Here is a 22271-nt window from a genome sequence, read left to right as displayed (position 1 = left end):
TCTTTGTCTTCTAGCCAATCTTCTAAAATGAAATCAAGGAAGCCATCCAAGGCTTTCCTTAAATTGAGATTTTGCCGTAGAAGGATCAAACACAATTGTATCCGTAATTAATTCTACTGTTATATATTATTGTGTGTTGGAAGATAATAGGATTCCAAAGATATTGTCTTGGAAGATTAGCTCTTGTTATTCTACAAGTATTCATTGTATTATACCTAGTCAGTGATACATTATTTTGTTAGTATTAATGTAATATTTTAAACATTGCATATGTTTTGTTTAGCGCTTATTAACTATAATTTATTTTTCTTATTAGATAACTCTATAAGTAACTTTGTAGGTAAGGCTTTTCCACGCTTTGTTCCTCCTTGATAGGTTGCTGGTTGTTTTATTTTAGGAAAATTTCACATTTACTACCAGGGAAAGCACCATGTTTCACATTTGCTACCCCTTTAAAATTTTATTTTATTTTACCACCACCGAAACACACTAACTTTCATAATCACTACCACTTAACGGAATCCGTTAGATTTCCGTTAAGTTTATTAAAAAAAAAATTAAAAAATTAAAAAAAAATAAAATAATAAATAAATAAATATAAAATGAAAAAACCACCCAAAAAACCCTAGCCCTCCCCGTCATCCACCCTCCCCCCTCCCCTTCCCCACCCAAAACCGACAATCCTAACACTAATCCCCCTGCCCGAAACCACCCTAAACGAGTTTTAGGGTTTTGCTTAGGGTGGTTTTTGGTGGCAGGGAAATCCTTCGTCGCGGCCAGAACAGGGAACGGGGGACGAGGAGGGGCTGGATCGGGTTTCAGGGGAGAGGGGCTGGGATCGACGGGGGTTTCGAGGGGAGAGGGGCTGGGATCGACGGTTGATTCGAGGGAAGAGAGAGGTTGGGATCGACGGGGGTAGGGGAGAGAGGGGCTGGGATCGACGGAGGTTTTCGAGGGGAGAGGGGCTGAGATTGAGGTGGGTTTCGAGGGGAGAAAGGGGCTGATCGGGTTTTCGAGGGGCTGGGAATGCGACGCTGGCGCCAACAGTCAGGGTGGTCGGAGTCGCGGGCAGCAGGGGATTGGGCTCAGGCGACTATGGCAGTGGCTTGGTGGCTGGGCTGGACGGTGAGTGGTGGTTGCGGCGGATTGGCAGCTGGTGGGTGGGAAGGAGTGGTGGCTAGACGGTGGTTGGGTGATGGTAACGGAAATACTAACGGTGTAAGTCAAGTGGTAGTGATTATAACAGTTAGTGTGTTTGGGTGGTAGTAATATAAAATAAAAAATTAAAGGGATAGCAAATGTGAAAAAGGGTCCTTTTGCTGGTAGCAAATGTGAAATTTTCCTTTATTTTATTTTATTTGTATTTTTTTTTATTTTTCTTCTTGGTTTTGTATATATATATATATATATATATATATATATATATATATATATATATATGGAATTGAGATCATGTGAGAACCAAGGTGAATAATAGGAACTAGGAACCAATCTTAGCCTTCAACCGTGCTCCATCTGACGGCTCACATCTCACCCGCTTTCATTAATGGCATTTTCGTAATTTCGCGGATTTTCAAACTTTTTTCCAGTTTTTTAACTTTTAAGGCAATTTCATTTACTTTATAACTGATTTCATTTACTTTTACTAACTTTTCATTTACTTTTTAGAAATGAAGCTGGGAATCAGTTTGTAACATTCAAATATTACGAAAATGTCATTAATGACACGGGAAACATGTGAGCCGTCCGATTAACATGATTTAAGGGCCTAGATTAGTTCCTAGTTCTTATTTTAGCCTTGATTCTCATTATAACTTGGTCATATATATATATATATATATATATATATATATATATATATATATATATATATATATATATATATATATATATATAAGTACACTTGATTGAGCACTGATATGATCAAGCTTTTACCCCTAGGTTGTGTCATTATAAGTTTGTAGCATATCTTTTTACGGTACAAAACTTGTACTTAGGGATATTACTTTCATTGGTGTCCACAGGACAAATTAAATTAGCATTCCAACAATACGGAGTAGTATTGATTCCCTTCTTAATTACTCGTATGTACTACAAGTACGTACTTTTTTTTCGACACAAAAAAAAAAAAAAATGGTACGTACTTGATGTAGCAAAAACATAAAAAGAAAAAAAAAAAAGAGAGAAAAGATAGATACAAGTGAAATACTCCATAGTATATAACAACACAAAGTCTTATATCATATCTGTTTATATGGAGTAATTGACACAGTATTGCAATTAAGCTTGATCACTAAAGTATCTTAGCTTATTATTACTCAACTTTTTAGTGATATTAATCACAAGTCTAAGCTAATATATTTCAGATTAAGCCCACCGGTTGGGTCATAATTTGATAAACCAATACAGGTACCATTTACTCATTTAGATTGAGTTGGATCAATTAATAGACATTTAGTTATTAACTAAGGAGTACTTTAAATTAAATTACATTGTCACCTGTCACCACTTTAAATTAGTTTTGAAAATAGAAATTACTATGTAATTGTTAGATATCTCAAATAATTGTGAAATTTCTTGTCCAACTACTTCATATTGGACTTGACAATAATTAACCTAGGTTTGAATATTATTACCTTTTATATACTCCGTATTTCTTATTCTTAGTCCTTAAATATGTTGTATTCTTGATATTTTTGTTATACGAAACAATGTCTAGTGCACTTATGCACTAAATAATGTGGTAAATAAAATTTTGCTACAATTTCTAAAAAAAATTTGCAAGTGGCCTTCCATTTGTTGTGGCTTCACGATTGTTTTGGACCTACAATGGCTAAAAACTATCACCTAGAGATCATTTTGCATTTGATTCACACAATTACACTGATAAAAGAATCAATTAACCCAATGCAAATTTGATGACCTATTAATTAGATAAATCATGCAAAACATCACATCCTAAGTACGTAATAACCTCCAATTTCCATAATATATAAATCAAACTTTTGGCCCTTCAATTCACATCAAATACAAAATCATCAAATTAACAAAAAATTAATTAGAAGAAATGGCATCTATTAGCATGAAGTCCTCAACATCATCTTTCCAAAAGATGGCTTTGGTTATTTTAGTACTTGCACTAGTGGTGCAGCTCAAGGGCTCAATGGCTCAGTCTACACCTTCTAGCACATGCGCCTCCCAACTCGGTGGTCTGAATACGTGTGCACCCTTTGTGGTCCCCGGACAAGCCAACGCGAACCCGAGTGCTGAATGTTGTGGGGCCCTCCAAAGTGTGAACCATGATTGCCTTTGTAACACCCTTAGGGTTGCTAGTCAGCTGCCTGCTTCTTGCAACCTCCCCGTTCTTAATTGCAGTACGTTCTTTTCACCTTTTATAATTTCAATTACATGATTCTTTTAAAAAAATTTAGTGATTATTTTTGTAAAAATAACTAATTTGATATGAAAATTTTGTTGCAGGTAGCTGAGCTAGAGATTTGCTGATCAAGAAATAAAACATCAAGCTTTGCTATTTTCCCTTTTAATTTATAATTTTATTTTATCTATTAAAATGTGTCAACATACAAGAAAAATTGGGCAGTTGGTCACGGAAATGTGTTTGAGGGACAGAAAAGAGGCACAAAATTATAAAGTGTAATGTGCCTTTACTAAATAATTATACTACAAATATATGTATGTAATTCCTCATTTATGGGAATTAACACTTTATATTATAACTTCTTGATTTTTATTTTCCATTTGGTTTTCTTTTCAAATATATTAAAATTAATTGTTTAGATCGCTCAAAACTATATCCCAAATATATTTTCAGCTCGTTCTGTACTTCATTGTCGATATGCTCTACAAGTGATGGTACGGAACAACGGATGTCAATGAGGCAGAGTGAGGTGGTTAGATGTTGATCTCCCCTATCCCATCACCCACCTTAACCGAATCCACCTCAATAAAAAAAATAACAGAACAATATATAAAATGTTACTTGGACACAACACTTACAATAAGAGAGGTTTTCATGTTTATAAAATTTTTTTGTGCTCAACAAAAAGAAAAATCACATGGTTCGTAAATAGGATAATTACTCTATTACGAATTTACGACTCATTAACTCGATAGTTTAAGTTTGAAGCTAAGTGTACCCTAACGGACTCTCTAGCTAGCTTCTACACCGAAGCCTAAACATAAGATCAAGTTTGGGTTAAAATTGCCTTACGAAAAATCTATTCTATAACTTGGGTTAAAAACATAAGAACTACATTGGGCCGAACTCCAAGAACAACATAACAATACACAACTCTATTCTACAGTATTCTCAACTACCACAAATATACTCGTTTTTCTGGAATTGCGTTTCATTTCGAGGATACAGAGAAAGAAACTGTAGCAGTAATTCATTCAAGTTCCAATTTTGCGCCAATTTCACTCTAAGTTTTATCAGCGGTATTCCCTTTTTCATGAAATTAAAATCCAATAATTTCTTTTATACTCTTCAGATTTTTTTCCATGTATTTGATTGTTAACAAAATAAGGCCCAATCTTGATGATATTTGCTTTCTTTTAATCTAATTACATGTAATTATCTTCTGGAATTTTGGGTTATTTTTGTTGTAGTATGTTAAAATATTATACCGTGAATTTAGTAATAATTTCATATTATTGCGATTTTTGTATGTTGGGATCAGAAACTATTCAATATTTCAATGTAGGTTCAGAATTCAGCAATTTAGGAAATTTGTGATTTTGTTAGGTTTATCAATATCAATTACTTGTATATGATAAATTGTTTGAACAATAAGTTTGTGAATGTATCAGGAAGTATAAATTGCTGAATTGTTTGAAGAAAAATGGAGAATGATAGAAAACCACCCCCAATTTTTTGTTTGAAATGGCCATGGGATAATAATGCCATTAGCCAACACCAGAAAAACCCTAGAAATAGTCCTTGTGATTTCGATACACCTTGGGTCTTCAAATCATTACAAACCCTAGGAACCCTTTCTTTCAATTTCATCAGTTCAATTTCAAAAAACCCTTCAAACAACAATTCCCCACTTAAAAATTCCCTATTCAATTTCGCTGGTTTTTGGCAGAACAATAAAATTAGCAATGAGGTTGATGTTAGAAGCCCCAATAGTGGTTTGGAAGTGAAGAAGAAGCAACCTTTGAGAAAGGGTTTAACCCCAGAAGAACAAGCGGAAGCGGAGCAGAGAGCTTTTGCAATGGCATTGGCTAGTGGGAAAGAGGCAACAGTTCTTGAGTTTTATTCCCCTAATTGTAGACTTTGCAATTCCCTTCTCGGGTTTGTGACAGAAGTTGAGAATCGCAATGCTGATTGGCTTAACATTGTCATGGCTGATGCTGAGAATGAGAAATGGCTACCTGAGGTATAATCAGTTTCTATTTAGTTTATTATTTTAAGGAGCTTTTAGCTTTAGGTTTTCCAAAATTTTATTATGTTATCGCATACTTTGGATTCAAATTATAGTGCACATTTTTTTTTTCAGATTGTGCTTGTGATAGAAATGTAGGTTCAGTGTTAATTTTATCACGTGTTGTATAAGAAATTTTAAGCACTCAAATTATATGTTAGATTATGAACAGGGCGAAAGTTTAGTATTGTGAAACCTTAGGTTTTGAAGTTTGTGCACTTCAAATATTTTAGTGTGGTTAGGTGCTATACTAATAAATATTTTGATCGATTGTGGGATTTGCTAGTTTGCATTTCCTCCTACATAATTAAGCTGATACTAACTGTATTTTGTGAGCAAGGTAGTTTACGGTCTGTTATATATACAGTGTGGGATGGAAATTCCAGATGTCCAAACAGATTCCTTGGGTGTTAGGTTGATAGTTTATTGCACTGATTTTTTTTTATTTTTTTTATTTTATTGAAAACCAGTAAATAAACCGTAAAGTCTTGAGGAATTGGCTACATTGTGATGATCAGCTCTGATTTTATGAAATTTCTTGGTTTATGATGAACTTTGCCCATCTTATAGCTGTTTGTCCCATCTTTTTGTGAATAATCCTCTGATGTACACAAATTTGCTGAAATTTTAGTACGTGGTGAAATTACATCTCATGGATAAAGTAGGATTTATTTTTTCACTACTTCTTGTGTTACTGATTGGTATAAGTGTATAACATTATGCTTTCTGGCTTAGGGGTAGCTTATACAAATTAATTTCTGACCGTTAGCGATAATGTGATGCAGTATACTTTTAAAATGCTCTTGTAAACTCCTTCAAACTTTTATTTCTTTCTTTGTGATGTGTATTTATACTAGTATTTTCATTGCTAGTTTATACCTTGCTTTCTATGCATTGCACAAGATTTATCTAAATTTACAGCTAGCACTGAAGCTTCACGTCTAATATCTTAAATATCTTAATCCAATCTCAATAGATTGGTTCTGGTCTTCTGTTGCTGTTATCTGTAAACACAATCATTTTGCTTAAGCATTATGTAAAAGAAGTATAATCTAAAAATTGCTTGTTTTGTTTCCACAAATTCAACACCTTAGTTACTGGATCAGCTTCTCTTATCCTTGTGTTTTTTGTTGGTGCAGCTTCTTCATTATGATATAAAGTATGTTCCTTGCTTTGTTATCATGGACAAGCATGGGAGGGCGTTGGCTAAGACTGGTGTTCCTAGCAGTAGGCTACATGTAGTTGCAGGCATTTCCCATCTTCTGAAATTGAAACGTCCTCAACAGCATTGAATACCAGAATATAGTATGCTCATACACTGTATACTGGATATCTATTTCTCATTGCTCCTCAACATTATCCATTGGTGGTAAATTTATCTTAGTGATTGTATGTCTAATATCTTGAATTGTTGATGCTCCTTACTCTCTTTCACTTTAACATTTTTTTGGGGTTTACATAGTGCAATTGCTTCATTTTTTTTAACCAATGTATTATATTATGGACGTTATAGTATGTTGCTGAGTACTTTGTCTATATGCCACAAATCACAAATAATTGTATATTTAATAATCTTTTCTAATGTCTTTTAAAATGATTTATAAGATATGGCAAGTTAAATTTCATTTTCTAGGTGTGCTATGATTTGACCATAATTACTCCCTACATTTTTTTTAAGTGTTACGCTTTGACCACCACATAGTTCTAGATAGTTTGGTTGACTTTTATATATTAAAATGTAAGTGATGATGTTGGGGTATTAAAAAATTATAAGAAAAGATACTTGAGTTAATAGTTTATTAAAAGTATGGAATGTGAGAGATGATGTATATCTTAAAAAGGAGTAATGGGTATGTGTGGGGAGTGGAGACCATGAGAAGAGAGATCAAATATAAAATTGTAGTAATTTTCCAAAAAAGGAATCATAAAAGACGACACATTAAGAAAGTGTAACACATTAAGAAAGAGTATTACATATGGTTGTTCAATCTGGTGAGTTGCATAACTTGATTTCCTTTTTGTTTACTCTCCATCTCTCCTTTTTTATGGTTTAGTTTCATTTCCTTATTTACTGATGCACTTGTTGTTAGTCATATGTTTTGATCTTTGTGACTTTGTCTTACATTTTGACAACATAGAATCTTGGCATAAGATTTTATTCCAAGTGTCTGAAACAACATTCAGGATCCTGACATATGATAGAGTATTAGTACGTTGTGGACCTTCTGCAGCCATATAACCAGAACAGATTAGGCTGCTGGTTCGATTACGACAGGGTTGATATCCTTTCCCTTAAATTCGTCCTATGCCCATATCTAACTTGTTAGTTCCTCTAGCTAGGTCGGCTAATTTTTCATATTTATGTATATTTTTTTTTTTTTTATACAATTATATGGAACTAGTGAGATTTTCAATTGTTAGTTCATCTCATAGCTTTCTTTTTAACTTTTTAAAAGAGTGAGGTAAATATTAAACCTTTCCTGTTATATCCTCTTTGCAGAAAGTAATGAGAGTAAGGGTTGATGAGCTGCTTAATACCCTTGAGTTACACTGTAAGCCTCTCTGGACCTATGTCTTATGATGCTTTCATTTGATTGTCAAGATTATGTGCAAATGGTTGAACTAGATCAGAGTTAATCATTGTCCGCACCATTACAACAAGGACTGTTTATTTTTGCCTAAGGCATGAGGTTAAATCATAATTCTGGAAAAAGAAAAAAAAAAGAGTTGGCCCAAAGCCCGAAAATTTGGCCGCACTGGATCAGGCTAGTACAAAAGTAATCTGAAATGCACTTCGATCAAGCTGCATCACAAAAAATGGCCTAAACGCCTAACCATTTAGGCCAGACCAGGCCAGGCTGGTTGTGATACACCTTAGGTTCAGCATATCTTATATACGTAGTATACATTTCCTGAGTTTGGTTTATCTTTTGTGTGTCTCTGCATTATCTTCATTGAAGGTAGCAAAGACCAGGTTTGCATGGAACTAGTCAGATTTTCTTACACTTGTCCTCGTCCTTGTTTAACCCTGACGCCCTGTTGGTTGTACTGGTTCAAATGATTCCTGATTTATACTATTCCATTCCCAAACTAATTGTCTCGTTTTGAGATTTTACTTAGAGTAAAGATGGGTGGCACCTGGGAAGTAAAAAGCATCTTATATGATGTAGATTATTTGTTCTGCTGCATCCCAAACACCATCTTACTGACTGTTATATTGTCTGATTCAATAATATGAGTGCATGATACATTGGTCAGCCATATGACAGCAACATTACAATTAGAGCTTGTGACCCACAGGTGATTACTAGGTAAATATATTTGGAATCCAGTAGATTTCATTTGCATTTACAAATGATATTCGTTTTGCTAACACATGCTTGGTGGTGGCCACTGGCCAGTGTGCCGGTAGGCCCGAGCCAATTCATCTTCCTTAAAGAATGGATCTTGGTATGAACGTCCAACAGCCTGACCTAGGTAATATCTTGTGAATTTCTGATTTTGTATTGATGGAAAAATAGCCCATCAAGATGATACCATTTCCTAACCCAATTGCTTAATGGGCTTGGCACAAGCCCAGCCCTGCCCTGCCCAGCTCAGCTCACCTGCACTATGATCAACTCTTGTAGTCTTGTGGTCTTGTGGAGATGCCAAAATAAATTAGGACTAGTTGTAGAATACCCTGTACGTGCCGATGATGATGTCAGAAGCTGGACCATAGTGCATATGTTTTTTATTCTCATTTTTCTTACATTAGAACAATGACATGCATTTGATTCTTAGCCAAACTGATCCTTAACTAGATCTCTTGGCATCTTGGTGCAAAACTTTAATAATTTATTGATCTTTGCGTGTAATTAGTGAAAGTCCTGTAGACTGTACTACTGTAGTAAGTCGAGTTGCATGTTTGATTATATGTTAGCGGGATGGAATGTTTATGTAGTTGCAAAATAGTTACTTTGCTATCAGACATGTAAATCTGTCTTCATGATTGGCTTAGTAATTATGCAATGTATCAATTTGGGACCCGAATCCTGTGGCTGTTGCTGTTGCTGTTACTGTTGAAGGCCTTGTATCTCACAGGGATTGACACAACTTTTGGCAGATAAGTTCTTCCAAGCATCTTTTTGCAAGGGAATAGACTAGAAGTTGACCTTCTTGCCCTACATTGGTGGACAGTTTATCCATAAAGCGTACACTGAAGCTCTTCAGGTGTCGGTAATCCCTTCTCATCTGCTTGTTTTATCTCTTTTGAATGATACAGGTTATTTTATAGTGTATAGCTTTAGAAAATCTGATCTCTTGACTGAGCATTGTTTTCTTAGCTTAGCAAAGATGCACTGAACTGCTAATATTTAGCTTAATTGAAAATCTGAGTGAAATCATTGGATAGGTCATGCGCAAGACACAGTCTGAAAGAGTTGTGAATTGTGATATATTTTGTAGGAGATAAAGTGGATTTTGTACGTAACTGATACATACATATATGTGACATTGTCGGACATAGCTATGTGAATTGGAGGTATCTCCTTTGCCATCGTACCCCCATTTGACCGTCTTTTACAGAAAATTGCGAGAAAATTATCTCTCGGACTGCTCTCTCATGTAAGATATGATAGGTGACCGTATAGGACACAACACAGTGACTTTAATTAGGAGTGACTTGTTTGTCTTTGTGCTCTCGTCTTTTACAAAAAAGATTGCAAGAACTTTTTAGCTGGCTCCTCCACTCTTATTGTTTTCATCCTAATTCGTGAAATAAACACTTATGATTCATCAAGGGTACAATAAGAGTTTGTAATGAAATTTGTTTAATAAGGAAGAGCCAAAAACATTGTTGCTAGAAAAGGACACTGATAAAAGCTTCTATAATTAGCAGTGCCTCTTATCTCTAGGATTATAGGGGGTGGCCACAAATAATCGTGTCTATAACTATAACCATAGAGGTATGGAAGGTGAAAAGTACATTTGATCTTTCCTCCATTTCTTCAAATTTTGGTAACTTCATACAACTTTAATGTTGGTTTTCAGGTTCTCAACTTTCTTTCTTTATCTCGTGTGTACTCTTCTGTATCCCTAAGACCCTAAGTACTACATACGAGTATACGTTTGTACTCCCATGACGATTAAAATTTATAAAAGGTTTTCTAAAAATGGTTGGATGTGATCGAGTTTAAACTCTTGATTAGGGATGAACATGAGACAAGCTGATTTGAATTGTACTATGGTTTAGCTTGGTTTGATTTAGATATAAGAGGTGGAAATTAAGGTCTAATCCCCCTCGAACTTTTGCCATATACGAAGTAATTGATTATTTGAGGCTTGGGGTAAAGGATAGATAAAACCTTACAAAACATAAAAGTTACCATTGAATTTGAGTTTTACTTGTTTAATATTTGAGCTAGGTGTATTATCTTAAGCCCCTTAATTATGTAATTGGTTACTCTTTACCCTTATTTTAGCTAACTCGTGTGTTTTTTCACAACTCCTTTTTCTATGTGATAGGCTGATAGGCATGACTCAGCTCGTATCTAGAAATCAAACTTTATAGGACTCATTTGAGGGATTTCCCTTATCTTCCTCCCCCCTCCGTCCGTCCCTCCCTGCCTGCCTCCCTTCTTCGCACCTTTAAAAAAATAAACAACTTTTGATGGCTTAACTTCTTAAATGCCTAATGATTCTATCAATTGGTAACACAAATAAATATCTCACAATGAAAAGGGATTAAGTCAATGTAATGATAACTTTCTCAAAAAAAAGTCATTGTAATGATAGGAGGAAAGTACCTCAAAAGAAAGAATGCGAATGACATAACACATGTATGTTCTACTCCGTTTATTTAACACATAAGATTGTCTTTTGACGTTGGGACCAAATAACAAATTAAAATTGAAGGTTTTAACTAAGGCAAACCGATAGGAGATTACAAATTTTAGTTATGAAGGGTAGGGGTTTTTTTAGAGAAAAGAGAGAAGCAATCAATAACGACCATCTTCTTTATTAGTAAATCAATATAATTGTTGTTTGGGTCCAATTTAGTCCAATTGGGCCTGGTCACTGAATGATCCAATTAAAAGCCCAAGGTTAAGGTTCAACTCTCCAAATGTGCTAAAGTCAAAAATCAACATCCTCAAAGCCATGTCAAGGTCAGTCAACGGCCCAATCAGCTTGGCCCAGCCCAACTGACTTCCGGGCCCAATCCGCCTCCTTCATTAGCCAAGGTATAAAAGCCAACAATTTGGTCAATTCTTGGTAAGACAATAAAGCCTCAAGCAACTAAACTCTTGCACAGCTTTCTCTCTCTAATATACTGACTTAAGCATCGGAGGGGCCTTCCTCGGCGTCCCCCCCGAGGCTAGTTTACGTGTATTTGTTGTGCAGGAAACCCTCGGCTCCTGCGTCGTTCGGACCGAGACCAAGTTCCCTCAAGATAAAAGGATCTTCCGAGATTCGATTGTTTTCATCCGAAACAATTTGGCGCCGTCTGTGGGGAACGCTACTAAATTTCGCGTCAGTCATCAAACACTCCGGCAGTCGCCATGACTAAGAGTGGAAAGAGTTCCAAGAAGGCTAAGAAGGGAGGAGGCCAGATTACGGTGAGGGAACGCCAGCCGGTTTATCCCTCCCCGGAGCAAGCTTCTTCCGAATCGGAGGCCCCCATTTCTCCGGAAAGGGAAGCCTCAAGAGGTCCTAGCCTCCAGGAGGAGAACACCTCGCACCACACTCGGCAGCCGGGGCCATCCCCGAGACCGAGTGGCTCAGGTGCGAGGAACTCCCCGCCGCGCCATAGCGTGCAATCCAGGTCACATCCGCGGGAGACTCCTCCCTCCGGACCCTCCACCGAGGAAGTGGCCAGAGCAGTGGCCATCTGCATGGAGTTCCTTAAAGCTCAAGGGGCTCCAATCCAGATGCCTAATGATCACCAGCCGAGAAACCTGAAAAGGAGGATCGGTCAGGATGATGGTGGACAAGTTCCACCACATAGAGAGCTCGTCCAGAGGTGGCGAGGGGACACCCGAAACTCCAGTAAGGAGAGGAGGAGGAACCCTCAACCCTCTGACCACTCTGAAGCTCAGAATTCCATGGGGCCCTCCAAGGACCCGGAATTCGCCCGCCGAAGCGTTCACGAACGCTTGGGTTCGAGGGAGGTGAGTGTGCATAGCCGCCTCACCTTCCCAGAGGATACCGGACCCCACCCAACCTTGTCTCAGCCGGGGACGAAAACCACTTCCACCTCTGAGAGAGGAGGGAGCGAGGTCCCTGAGGCCGGGTACAAGGGGAAGGCGGTCATGGTTCCATCGAACTCGCCCTTCCAGAAGTGGATTCTGGAAGAGCATGTGCCAACGGTCAAAATCCCGGCACATATTACTTACGATGGTACCTCAGATCCTAAGGATCACATTGCCTCTTACGAGGGGCACATGTATCTGAACCCGAGGTCTGAGGCTACCTGGTGTAAATACTTTCCTACGACCCTCAAAGGTGTTGCCCAATCCTGGATCACCAAAGGGCTCAAGGAAGGCTCCATAACCGGTTGGAACGACCTCTCCAACAAGTTCAAGAGCAAATTCTCTACGGCCAACCGCCGAGAGAAGACCACTGCAGAGCTAATGAGTCTGCAGCAGGCGGAGGACGAGAGCCTCCGCGACTATCTGACTCACTTCAGCAACGAGTCATCCGGAATCACAAGCCTGGATCAAGGCCTGGCCGTGTTCGCGCTACGGAACGGCCTCCAAGCTGGAAAGTTCCTGGACTTCATGGTCATGCATCCCCCGCAGACCCTGGAGGAAGCCTTGGAAGCATCGGATAGGTTCATCCGAGCCGAGGAGTGGAACAGATCCAGGTCTCAGTCTCGTCCGAGAATTGAGAAGCCGAAAGGGCAGCAGCCCGAAGTCTCGGCGCAGAGGAAAGGGAAGGCTAAGGCCTCAGAACCGTCCTCTGCTGCCGAGCCGAAGAAGGAAAGACACTTTCCCTACACGGGAAGGTACGATTCATACACTCCACTCTCCCTTCCCCGTGCTAAGATTTTCAGCACGACGAAGGACGAGGGGAGATTCAAAAAACCTCGTCCATTGCCTCCCTGGCATCAGACGAGGGGAAAGGACCAGTGGTGCGAGTTCCATGACTCACCCGGACATCGCACCGAGGACTGCGTCCAGCTGAAGGACCAGATTGAGGATCTGGTCCGCAAGGGGTACCTGAGCCAATACCTCGCGGACAGGCGCGAGGAGAAAAAAGCTGAAAAAGATTCTCGGCAGGACCTCAACTTCGCTCGGAAGAAGGATAAGGGACCTCAGGGCAAGGAGTCCCTCGACATCCTAGTTATTTCCGGGGGAATCTCGCGAGGCACAGCCAAACGCCAACTGAGGGGTCTAACCCATCAGATTCATCAGGCTGAGCTTCGGCAGTCCCAGTCACCGGCGCCGAACATCCTGTTCACAGCCGAAGACTGTGAGGGGGTGGTATACCCCCACGATGACCCACTAGTAATCATTCTGGGCATCGCCAACCGCAACGTCTGGCGGACCCTCGTCGACGGCGGTAGCGGGGCGAACATCCTCTTCCGAGGAGCGTTCGACCAGCTGAGGATGGGAGCCGAGCACCTGGCCCCCGCACCCTACCCGGTGTCTGGATTCAACGGCTCTTCCTCGTATCCTGACGGGAAGATTACACTTCCTGTCACCATCGGCGAAGGCCGAGCAGCTAGGAATATCATGGCCGAATTTTTGGTCGTAGATGCTCCATCTGCATACAACGTGATCATGGGGAGACCCCTCATTCACGGCATTCAAGGAGTCGTCTCCACGTATCATCAAATCATGATATACGTTTCAGACGAGGGACGCTCCGAGAAAATAAAGGGCAGTCAAAAAGAAGCCCGCCGATGCAATCACCTCAAGCCATCCACGTCTCGCCGAGGCGACCGTGGCGATGGGGAGGAAAAGCACCGGGACCGAAACGCCAAAAAGCCGAGAGGCTCAGACGTTTCGGCTAATGAAGCCCCAGACAACGAGAAATCTGATGGGGGCCAAAAGGCTGACTCCGCCTCAGAGCCGAACGACTCTGATGGCCAGCCGCGGTCAGGAAAGTCTGCTAATATTGATAGCAGGCCGGAATTCGAGGAATCCAACTCTAAGAGCATGGAGACGGATGACCTGACCGAGTCAATAGAACTGACCGTAGGAGATCCGAACAGATGTGTTAGCATCGGGTCGTCACTGGAGCCAAACACCCGTGCGGCACTCGTCCAACTCCTACGGGCCAGTGGAGACGTGTTCGCCTTCTCAGCCGCAGAAATGCCCGGGATTGATCCAGACTTCGTCTCCCATAGGCTTAATGTCGACCCCTCCAGTCGACCCATTAAGCAGAAAAAGCGGAACTACTCCGCCGAAAAGAACCAGAACATCGCAGCTGAGGTCGATAAGCTCCTAGATGCTGGGTTCATTGAACCCTGTCAGTATCCGGAGTGGCTGGCCAATGTTGTAATGGTTCAGAAGGCAAATGGTAACTGGAGGATGTGCGTTGACTTCACGGACCTGAATAGGGCATGTCCCAAGGACTCCTATCCGCTGCCGAGGATCGACCAACTGGTCGACTCGACAAGCGGGCATGCTCTGCTCAGTTTCATGGACGCATTCTCGGGATACCATCAGATCTTCATGCACCCCGAGGACCGAGCTAAAACAGCGTTCATAACAAGTTCCGGGTTGTACAATTACAGAATGATGCCCTTCGGATTGAAAAATGCGGGGGCAACATATCAGAGGTTGGTTGATCAGGTTTTCGCCGAGCAAAAAGGCCGAAACATGGAGGTTTATGTTGACGACTCAATCGTCAAAAGCATAAAAGAAAAAGATCATGTCACGGACCTAGCCGAAACCTTCGCCACCCTCAGAAAATACAAAATGAAGCTGAATCCGAAGAAATGTGTCTTCGGCGTGAAGTCAGGCAAGTTCCTCGGCTTCATGGTCAGCAAGAGGGGGATTGATGCAAACCCCGCCAAAGTACAAGCTGCTTTAGACCTCCCCGAGCCGAAGACAAAAAGAGATATTCAGCGTCTAGCCGGGAGAATGGCTGCCTTGTCCAGGTTCATCTCACGAGCCTCAGACAAAGGGCTCCCTTTCTTCAAGGCGCTGAAGCTCCAAAATTCAAAAGGCATTGAATGGGGAGACGAACAAAAGTCAGCCTTTCAGCAGCTCCGTGAACACCTGGCTCAACTCCCAACACTGGCAAGGCCAGTCGTAGGAGACATCCTATACTTATACGTGGCGGTCAGTCCAGCCACGGTAAGCGCGGTGCTGCTAAGGGAAGAAGAAAAAGTTCAACAGCCGATCTATTTCGTCAGCCACACCCTGACGGATGCCGAGACGCGCTACCCATTGTTAGAAAAAGTGGCTTATGCAGTGGTGGTGGCTGCTCGGAAGTTGCGACCCTATTTTGATTCTCATCAAATAGCGGTTCTAACTGATCAGCCGTTAGAGAAAGTCCTCGGCAAGGTTGAAAAATCCGGTAGACTAGCAAAGTGGGCTTTCGAGCTCACCGAGTTCAGTATCGGTTATCAGCCGAGAACAGCCATCAAGGCGCAAGCCTTGGCAGACTTCTTGGCCGAGTGCTCCTATCAGGAGACTCTGGATGCAAGGAGGAAAATCTGGACCGTCTTCACGGATGGGTCCTCCACCGTGAACGGTTCGGGGGCAGGGGTCGTCATCACCTCTCCCGAAGGCAAAACCTTCGAGTATGCACTAAAATTTTCATTCAAAGCCTCTAACAACGAGGCCGAATATGAAGCAGCCATTGCTGGCTTAGACCTGTGCATATCGTTGGAAGCCGAGCATGTCTACCTCAAGACAGATTCTCAGCTGGTCGCCAATCAGATCCGGGGGGAGTATGAGGCTAAAGAGCCTTCAATGGCAGCTTACCTCACAAGGATCAAATCGACAATTGCGAAGCTGAGATCTTTCGAAGTAGAGCTGATCCCAAGGGGTCAAAATGCTCAAGCGGACGCACTCTCCAAACTTGCAAGCTCAACTCTGACTGAGTTAAGCCGTTCTGTCTATGTGGAGGTGCGCCGAGAAAAGAGTGTAGCCGAAGCAATATCAATCTGCTGCGCTGCACTCGAGCCGAGCTGGATGGATGACATCCTGGCTTATAAACTCAGGGACGAGCTCCCCGAGGATAGGAATTCGGCCTCCAAGATAAAGCGGATCAGTTCACGATTCCTCGTCTTCGGCGGCCAACTCCTCAGAAAATCCTTCTCCGCTCCATTATTGAAATGCGTGGGTCCAACGGATGCCGACTATATTCTCCGAGAGATTCACCTCGGCATCTGCGGAAACCACATAGGAGGGAGAACCTTAGCCCACAAAGCTCTCAGGGCAGGGTATTTTTGGCCTACAATGATCTCGGATGCAAAGAACATGGTCAGAAAATGCGAGAAATGCCAAAAATTTGCACCGGTAATCCATCGGCCATGCCTAGATCTCCCGCCAATTCTTAATCCTCTTCCATTTGCACAATGGGGGTTGGATATTCTGGGACCCTTTCCCGAGGCCCCATACAAAAGAAAGTGGCTGATAGTCGGAATCGACTATTTCAGCAAATGGATTGAAGCGGAAGCTGCTTCAAGCATATCTGAGCAAACTGTCAGACAGTTCATCTGGCAGAACATAATAACTCGGTTCGGCATCCCGAAAGTTTTTGTGTTCGACCACGGCAGACAGTTTGACAACCTGCCCTTGCGCCGATACACTGATCAATTCGGGATAAAATTGGCTTACTCCGCGGTTTGCCACCCTCAGAGTAATGGCCAAGCCGAAGCCGCAAATAAACAGATCCTTAACGCTCTCAGAAAAAGAGTAGAGGATCAAAAGTCCAAGTGGGTAGAGGAACTTCCGGGAACCCTCTGGTCACTCCGGACAACCGAGAAGGAGGCAACGGGGCATTCACCTTTTCAGCTGGTGTATGGATCCGAAGCAGTGCTTCCAGTGGAAGTGGGCTCAGAAAGCCTACGAGTGAATCTCTTCTCAGCCGAGGAAAATGAGCAGCTCATGAAAGAGTCCCTCGACTTCCTTGACGAGATTAGAGATCTAGCCCGAGAAAGGATGGCTGCACACAAGCTCAGAATGAGCAAGTCCTACAACCGAAGAGTCTATCAACGACCTCTCAGAGTTGGGGATTTAGTTTTGAGGAATGCTGCAGCTGTTCAAAAAAGTCGCATTCATGGCAAACTCTCAGCATCCTGGGAGGGACCTTATGAAATTTATCAAGAGCTTCAGCCCGGTACCTTCAGACTCAAACAAATGGATGGCACCGAGCTGAAAAACCATTGGAATGCCGATGTGCTCAAAAAATACTATGTGTAAATCCTTCGGATAGTACAATCCATGTAAGTACACTGATTTTGTTTGTAAAAAGGCCATCGAGCCAGTATTCATTCAGATTGCGTGTATTCTTTAAGTCTTTATGCTTTCTACGGTTTTTCAAAAATTCAAGGTTTCATTCGGCGCTGTCCGGGGTATTGCATAATGATGCCTTGTACCTCGGCAAGCCGTAAAACCTGCCAAAAAAGGATACAAGCCCGAAGTATTGCATAGTGATGCCTTGTACTTCGGAGAATCTGTTCCTTTGGGCAAAAAGGCCATAGACTTATCCGAAACATAGCCTAAAAAATAGGAACTGATAAAGCCCCGAAGTATTGCATAGTGATGCCTTGTACTTCGGATGAATCAGTTCCGGGTGGTAGTTGCAACTCTGAAGTATTGCATGATGATGCCTCGTACTTCAGATAAACTGCTGCCCCGGCATGGTGTTTCGGATAGTTGTTCCCTTGGATGAATTGAAGAAAGTGTCACAAGAGTACCATCTCTAGAGTGAAAACTCTCAGGTGGGAAATCAGTACTTTAAAAACAGATGTAGAAAATAAAGCAAAGTGTTCAAAGATCCTCGGCTTAGCCGAGAAAAATTATCAGCCATTCCAGAATTCAGAAGACCTCATCTTCAGATTTCTGGGGGGGCAGAGGGAAATAGAGAAATGGCACAACTGATCTAATACCCTTCAGCTCAGCCGAAGTTTGATACTTATGTCAGTTTTTTTCACAAGTTGAAAACATCCGAGTACAAACGGCAAAAAGAAGTCTCATCAGAAATGATTCTCGCTAGCCGAAGTTCTGCACTTAGCAAATATTTGAAAGATCATTCAAAGAAAGCAGTAAAGTGCGAAGACTGGTAGAGCGAAGGAAAAAATACACAAGAAAGCTGAGAAAGTGAACTTCTTTGAAATAAAAATGTTGAATTACAAAAATAGTCGGCAGCCGCCCACAAGCGGAAAATAACAGCTGCCGAAATACGTACATAAGCAAAAAGTAAAACTGCTGTACGACAAGGCAAGCTGAAGCAAAAAACAAGGCAAAAAACTCAGAAAGCGGCGAGTCTAAAGTTAAGCACATGATGAACCGCAAGATTCTGAAGACGACTGCCCGAGTTCCTATGCTTCAGCCGGGGGATCAGACTGATCAGCGTTGAGTCCCATGGTGGCCTCAGCCCCAGCAGCAGAAGAGGCGGGCTTTGCATTTTGCCGAGCCTCCCTTTCCCTCTGCTCAGCTTCCAACTCCAGTCTTTCAGCTTCCTCTTCGGCTTCCTCAGCCTTAAGAATTTCAGCTTCAGCTGGAGTTGCATACTTCATGTGAGGGTCTTCGGGATTCTGGACCCACTCAGCACATTTAGACCAGTCCAGCTTCGGCTCAGCATGAAGGCAGACTCTTCGGCAGACTCGAAATCCGTTTCTGAAACCCATCTCATATTCCTCTTGGGTATAGACACGGACCTTGAGTGAAGCCTCAGCATCAGCCAGCTTCTTCTGGGTCTCCTCCAAGTCTTCCTTGGATTTCTTCAGCTCATCAGCGACTTTGGAGGAGGAACCCTTCAGCTCATTCAGCTCTTGCTGAATTTGGAAAGCCTTTGTCTGAGCTTGGGCCACTTCAACTTTCTGGATCAGCAGTTGATCCTCAGCCTCTTGGAATTTAGCTCTTTGAGCTTCAGCAGCAGCAGCAGCCTCTGAGAGTTGGACGTCTTTGGCCAAGAGCAACTCTTCAGCAGCCATTCGGCTGGCTTCAAGAGCCTCTAGACGCTGCTGCACTTCAGCTTGTGCAGCAGTTCCTTGAATTCGGCTCTCAATAGCAGCCTTGAACTTGGAGACGTCCACTCCCATATGCTCCTGGAGGAATTTTTCCCCTTCCATCAGTGGGGGAAAAACCTCCATCTCCATAGCATCGCAGAAGGTTTTCAGAGCTTCGGCAGCTTTTTTACCGTACTCCTCAACCTCCTGCTGCTTCTCTTCAGCTGCTGCTTGCTTCAGCTTAGCAAGCTTAACTTCCTCTTCAGCCACCTTCCTTTCGTGCACAGCAGCGTCTGCCCTATCTTGTAGGGTATCAATCAGCTCAACAGTGAGAGTCTGATTGTGCACGAACTGAAAACAGGAAGACAAAAAATAAGTAAAAAAAAATAGAGCTGAATTTCGGAGGAAATGAAGGAAAATTACCTGCATCATCAGCAGTTGGTTAGACCTGGCTGGGTCAGGAACTGATCTACTGGATTCGCCCATCCCAGCAGTGGCCTTCAGCGACCAGATCCTTGCCCTGTCTACTTCGGACATGCCAGCAAAACTGCCGAAGTAGGCTTCAGCTCCTTCTCGGTTTTGACCCCATATGAGGTCCCAGATGTGATCTGGGATTGGAATTCGGGGGGCCGAGAAACCCATTTCTCCAGAATGCAGAGTCTGGAAAGAAGGGAAGGACGACGATGGAGCTTGATTAGCTTTGGTTGTCTCAGCATCGTCCTTCTCAGAGGAGTCAAGTACTATGACCTCCTCTTCTTCAGGGGTGAGGACGAAAGCCTCAACCTCTCTTGCGATATCTGCCGTGAAGCCTTCAGCACTTGACATCACGGCATCTTTATTTTCGTGCTCAGCAGCACTCTCCTTGATTTCTTCTTGGACCCCTCCCTTAGGTCCGGGAGTTCTCTGATCCACCTCCATCTCAGGAGGTGGTGGAGGGGTCTTTTGAGGAGATTGGGGTGTTGGCTGGGGAACCCTCGGCGATCCATTGCCTTCCTCAGGTTCCCTTATTGCGACGCCGATGGTCATCGGCCTCTGCTGAAAATCATGAGGGCCGATGATGGCCATCCTTCGGCGCCTTTTCAGAAGGGGCTGCTCGTCCATATCTGAATCTGAAGACTCTTGTATTTGATCTTCGGGACGAACAGGAGCTTTGCCTTCTCTGTGTCTGTTACTCTCTTCAGACTGTAACAGACAGGGGGGAAGAAGAGTGTGAGTAAAAAAAAAAAAAAAAAAAAAAAGAAAAAAGTTGTCTAAAAACTCACCGAGGTCTTCAGCAAAGCCTCGTCTTCTTCAGCTGCTCTAGCTGCAGCTTCGGCTTCAGCAGCTCTGGAGGACCCTTCTCCTCCTTCACAAGCCTCAAGTACCCGTGCAACCTCTTCGGCTGTGCGGGCAGCTTCAGCTTCTTCTTCCAGCAGCTGAAACAAGGGATCCCTCTTCTCCCACCAAGGCTTCTGCCTCTGATACAGAGCAACAACCTCAATTTGGAAGTGGGAAGAGTCTAGGTGAACTTCTCGGCGCCTTGGTTCAGTGATAGGGGGAGCCCGATCAGTTACGACTCGTTCTCGGTTGACGCCAAGGCGAGCGTAATCAATGCCGACGTTGGTCTCGTCCCGTTCTGAAAAAGAAAAGGGGAGAAGTCAATTCAGTTAGTTCGGCACATCACAAGAAAGCAAAATGAAAGAAGAAAAGAGATAATTAAAAGGCCTCGGCCCCAGCCGAAGAAGATTACCATCCCTAAACTTTCGGCTGAGGCCGACAGCTGCCAGCATATTCTCTTGGAAAACATAGTGCGTATCGGGGAGCCAAGTCTCCGGGATATGCTGCATTCGGCCGCTGCCTCCCCGGTTCGGCAGCTTGCCGAAGATGTTCTGCTGATTAAGGTTCGGGTCTGGCCCGCTATCTTCGGGAGGACCTAAACTTCCCATATCAGGATCCGGCTCGGCAAGATACCGGGGAGCGCTGAAAACGTAAGGGTGGCTCGGCTCCGTGGGTGCCCTAACCCAAATCCATTGACCTCTCCAGTCCTTGTCTGAAGAGTCATTTGGCCACATGGTCAAGTATTGGGGCCGGGACTCAATCCGATACCACCCAGAACCATGGCTTCCGTGCCCACTCTGAATATTTGGCACTAGCCGATGGAGCTTTCTGAAGCAGTGCAGGTTCGGCACGTATCTGAAGAATTTGCAGACCCATAAGTACGTCATTACCCTTCGGATGCTGGTGGGGGTCAGCTGGCACAGGGAAATGTTGTAATGGATCAGCAAGTCTCGAACGAATACGTCCAAAGGGAACCTCAGCCCATACTGAAGCTGTCTCGTGTACACCCCCACATACCCCGGGGGTGGACGATGGATTCTATCGGATGCTGAGGGCATTCGGCACCAATATCCATCAGCTTCAAAAATGCCGTAGTGCAACTCAATTTGCTCAGCAAATCGATATTGATCGGCGTTCTCTACCCACCATGAGTAGGGACGGTTCTTTATCATGGCCGAAGCTACTTCGGCATCCTCCCACTCTGAAAACCCTGGGAGGATATCCCAAAGGACAGCGGGAACTTCATCATCCCGTCCTGAAGCTCTCACCCCCTCAGCCCTCTGAGGAGGAGCCGAAGAAATGGGAGTCGCCCTAACCCCTTCAGCAGGGTCAGACTCTGTCCTTCGTCCATTCCAGGTCCCAATCCTGACCCTGGGATCGGGGATTAGCCTTGC

At 42.7% G+C, this 22271-nt stretch overlaps 2 protein-coding genes across 4 annotated transcripts; both read left to right on the top strand.

The window, feature by feature from the left end:
• Positions 1-2998: 2998 nt before the first annotated feature.
• On the top strand, positions 2999-3756 carry LOC110729457 (protein MEN-8-like). Its single transcript, XM_021909190.1, has 2 exons — positions 2999-3374; positions 3481-3756. The coding sequence occupies exons 1-2, from the start codon at positions 3068-3070 to the stop codon at positions 3486-3488; spliced, it is 315 nt and encodes a 104-aa protein (XP_021764882.1). The 5' UTR covers positions 2999-3067; the 3' UTR covers positions 3489-3756.
• Positions 3757-4246: 490 nt separating this feature from the next.
• Positions 4247-9995, top strand: LOC110729695 (thioredoxin-like protein HCF164, chloroplastic). Of its 3 annotated transcripts, none has more exons than XR_002512940.1 (5): positions 4247-4458; positions 4831-5402; positions 6587-6752; positions 7948-7999; positions 9553-9995. XR_002512940.1 is itself a non-coding variant. In XM_021909472.1 (3 exons), the coding sequence occupies exons 2-3, from the start codon at positions 4863-4865 to the stop codon at positions 6737-6739; spliced, it is 693 nt and encodes a 230-aa protein (XP_021765164.1). In that variant the 5' UTR covers positions 4249-4458; positions 4831-4862; the 3' UTR covers positions 6740-6962. The 3 variants fall into 3 exon arrangements, 1 of the variants encoding a protein (XP_021765164.1); XR_002512939.1 differs by having other exon boundaries at positions 4249-4458; positions 6587-6816; XM_021909472.1 differs by lacking the exons at positions 7948-7999; positions 9553-9995 and having other exon boundaries at positions 4249-4458; positions 6587-6962.
• The last annotated feature ends 12276 nt before the right edge of the window (positions 9996-22271 follow it).

Source organism: Chenopodium quinoa, unplaced genomic scaffold, assembly GCF_001683475.1.
Source record: "Chenopodium quinoa cultivar QQ74 unplaced genomic scaffold, ASM168347v1, whole genome shotgun sequence".
NCBI lineage: Eukaryota > Viridiplantae > Streptophyta > Magnoliopsida > Caryophyllales > Amaranthaceae > Chenopodium > Chenopodium quinoa.
The sequence above is the reverse complement of the archived record's forward strand: the minus strand, read 5'-3'. Positions and strand labels throughout refer to the sequence as shown.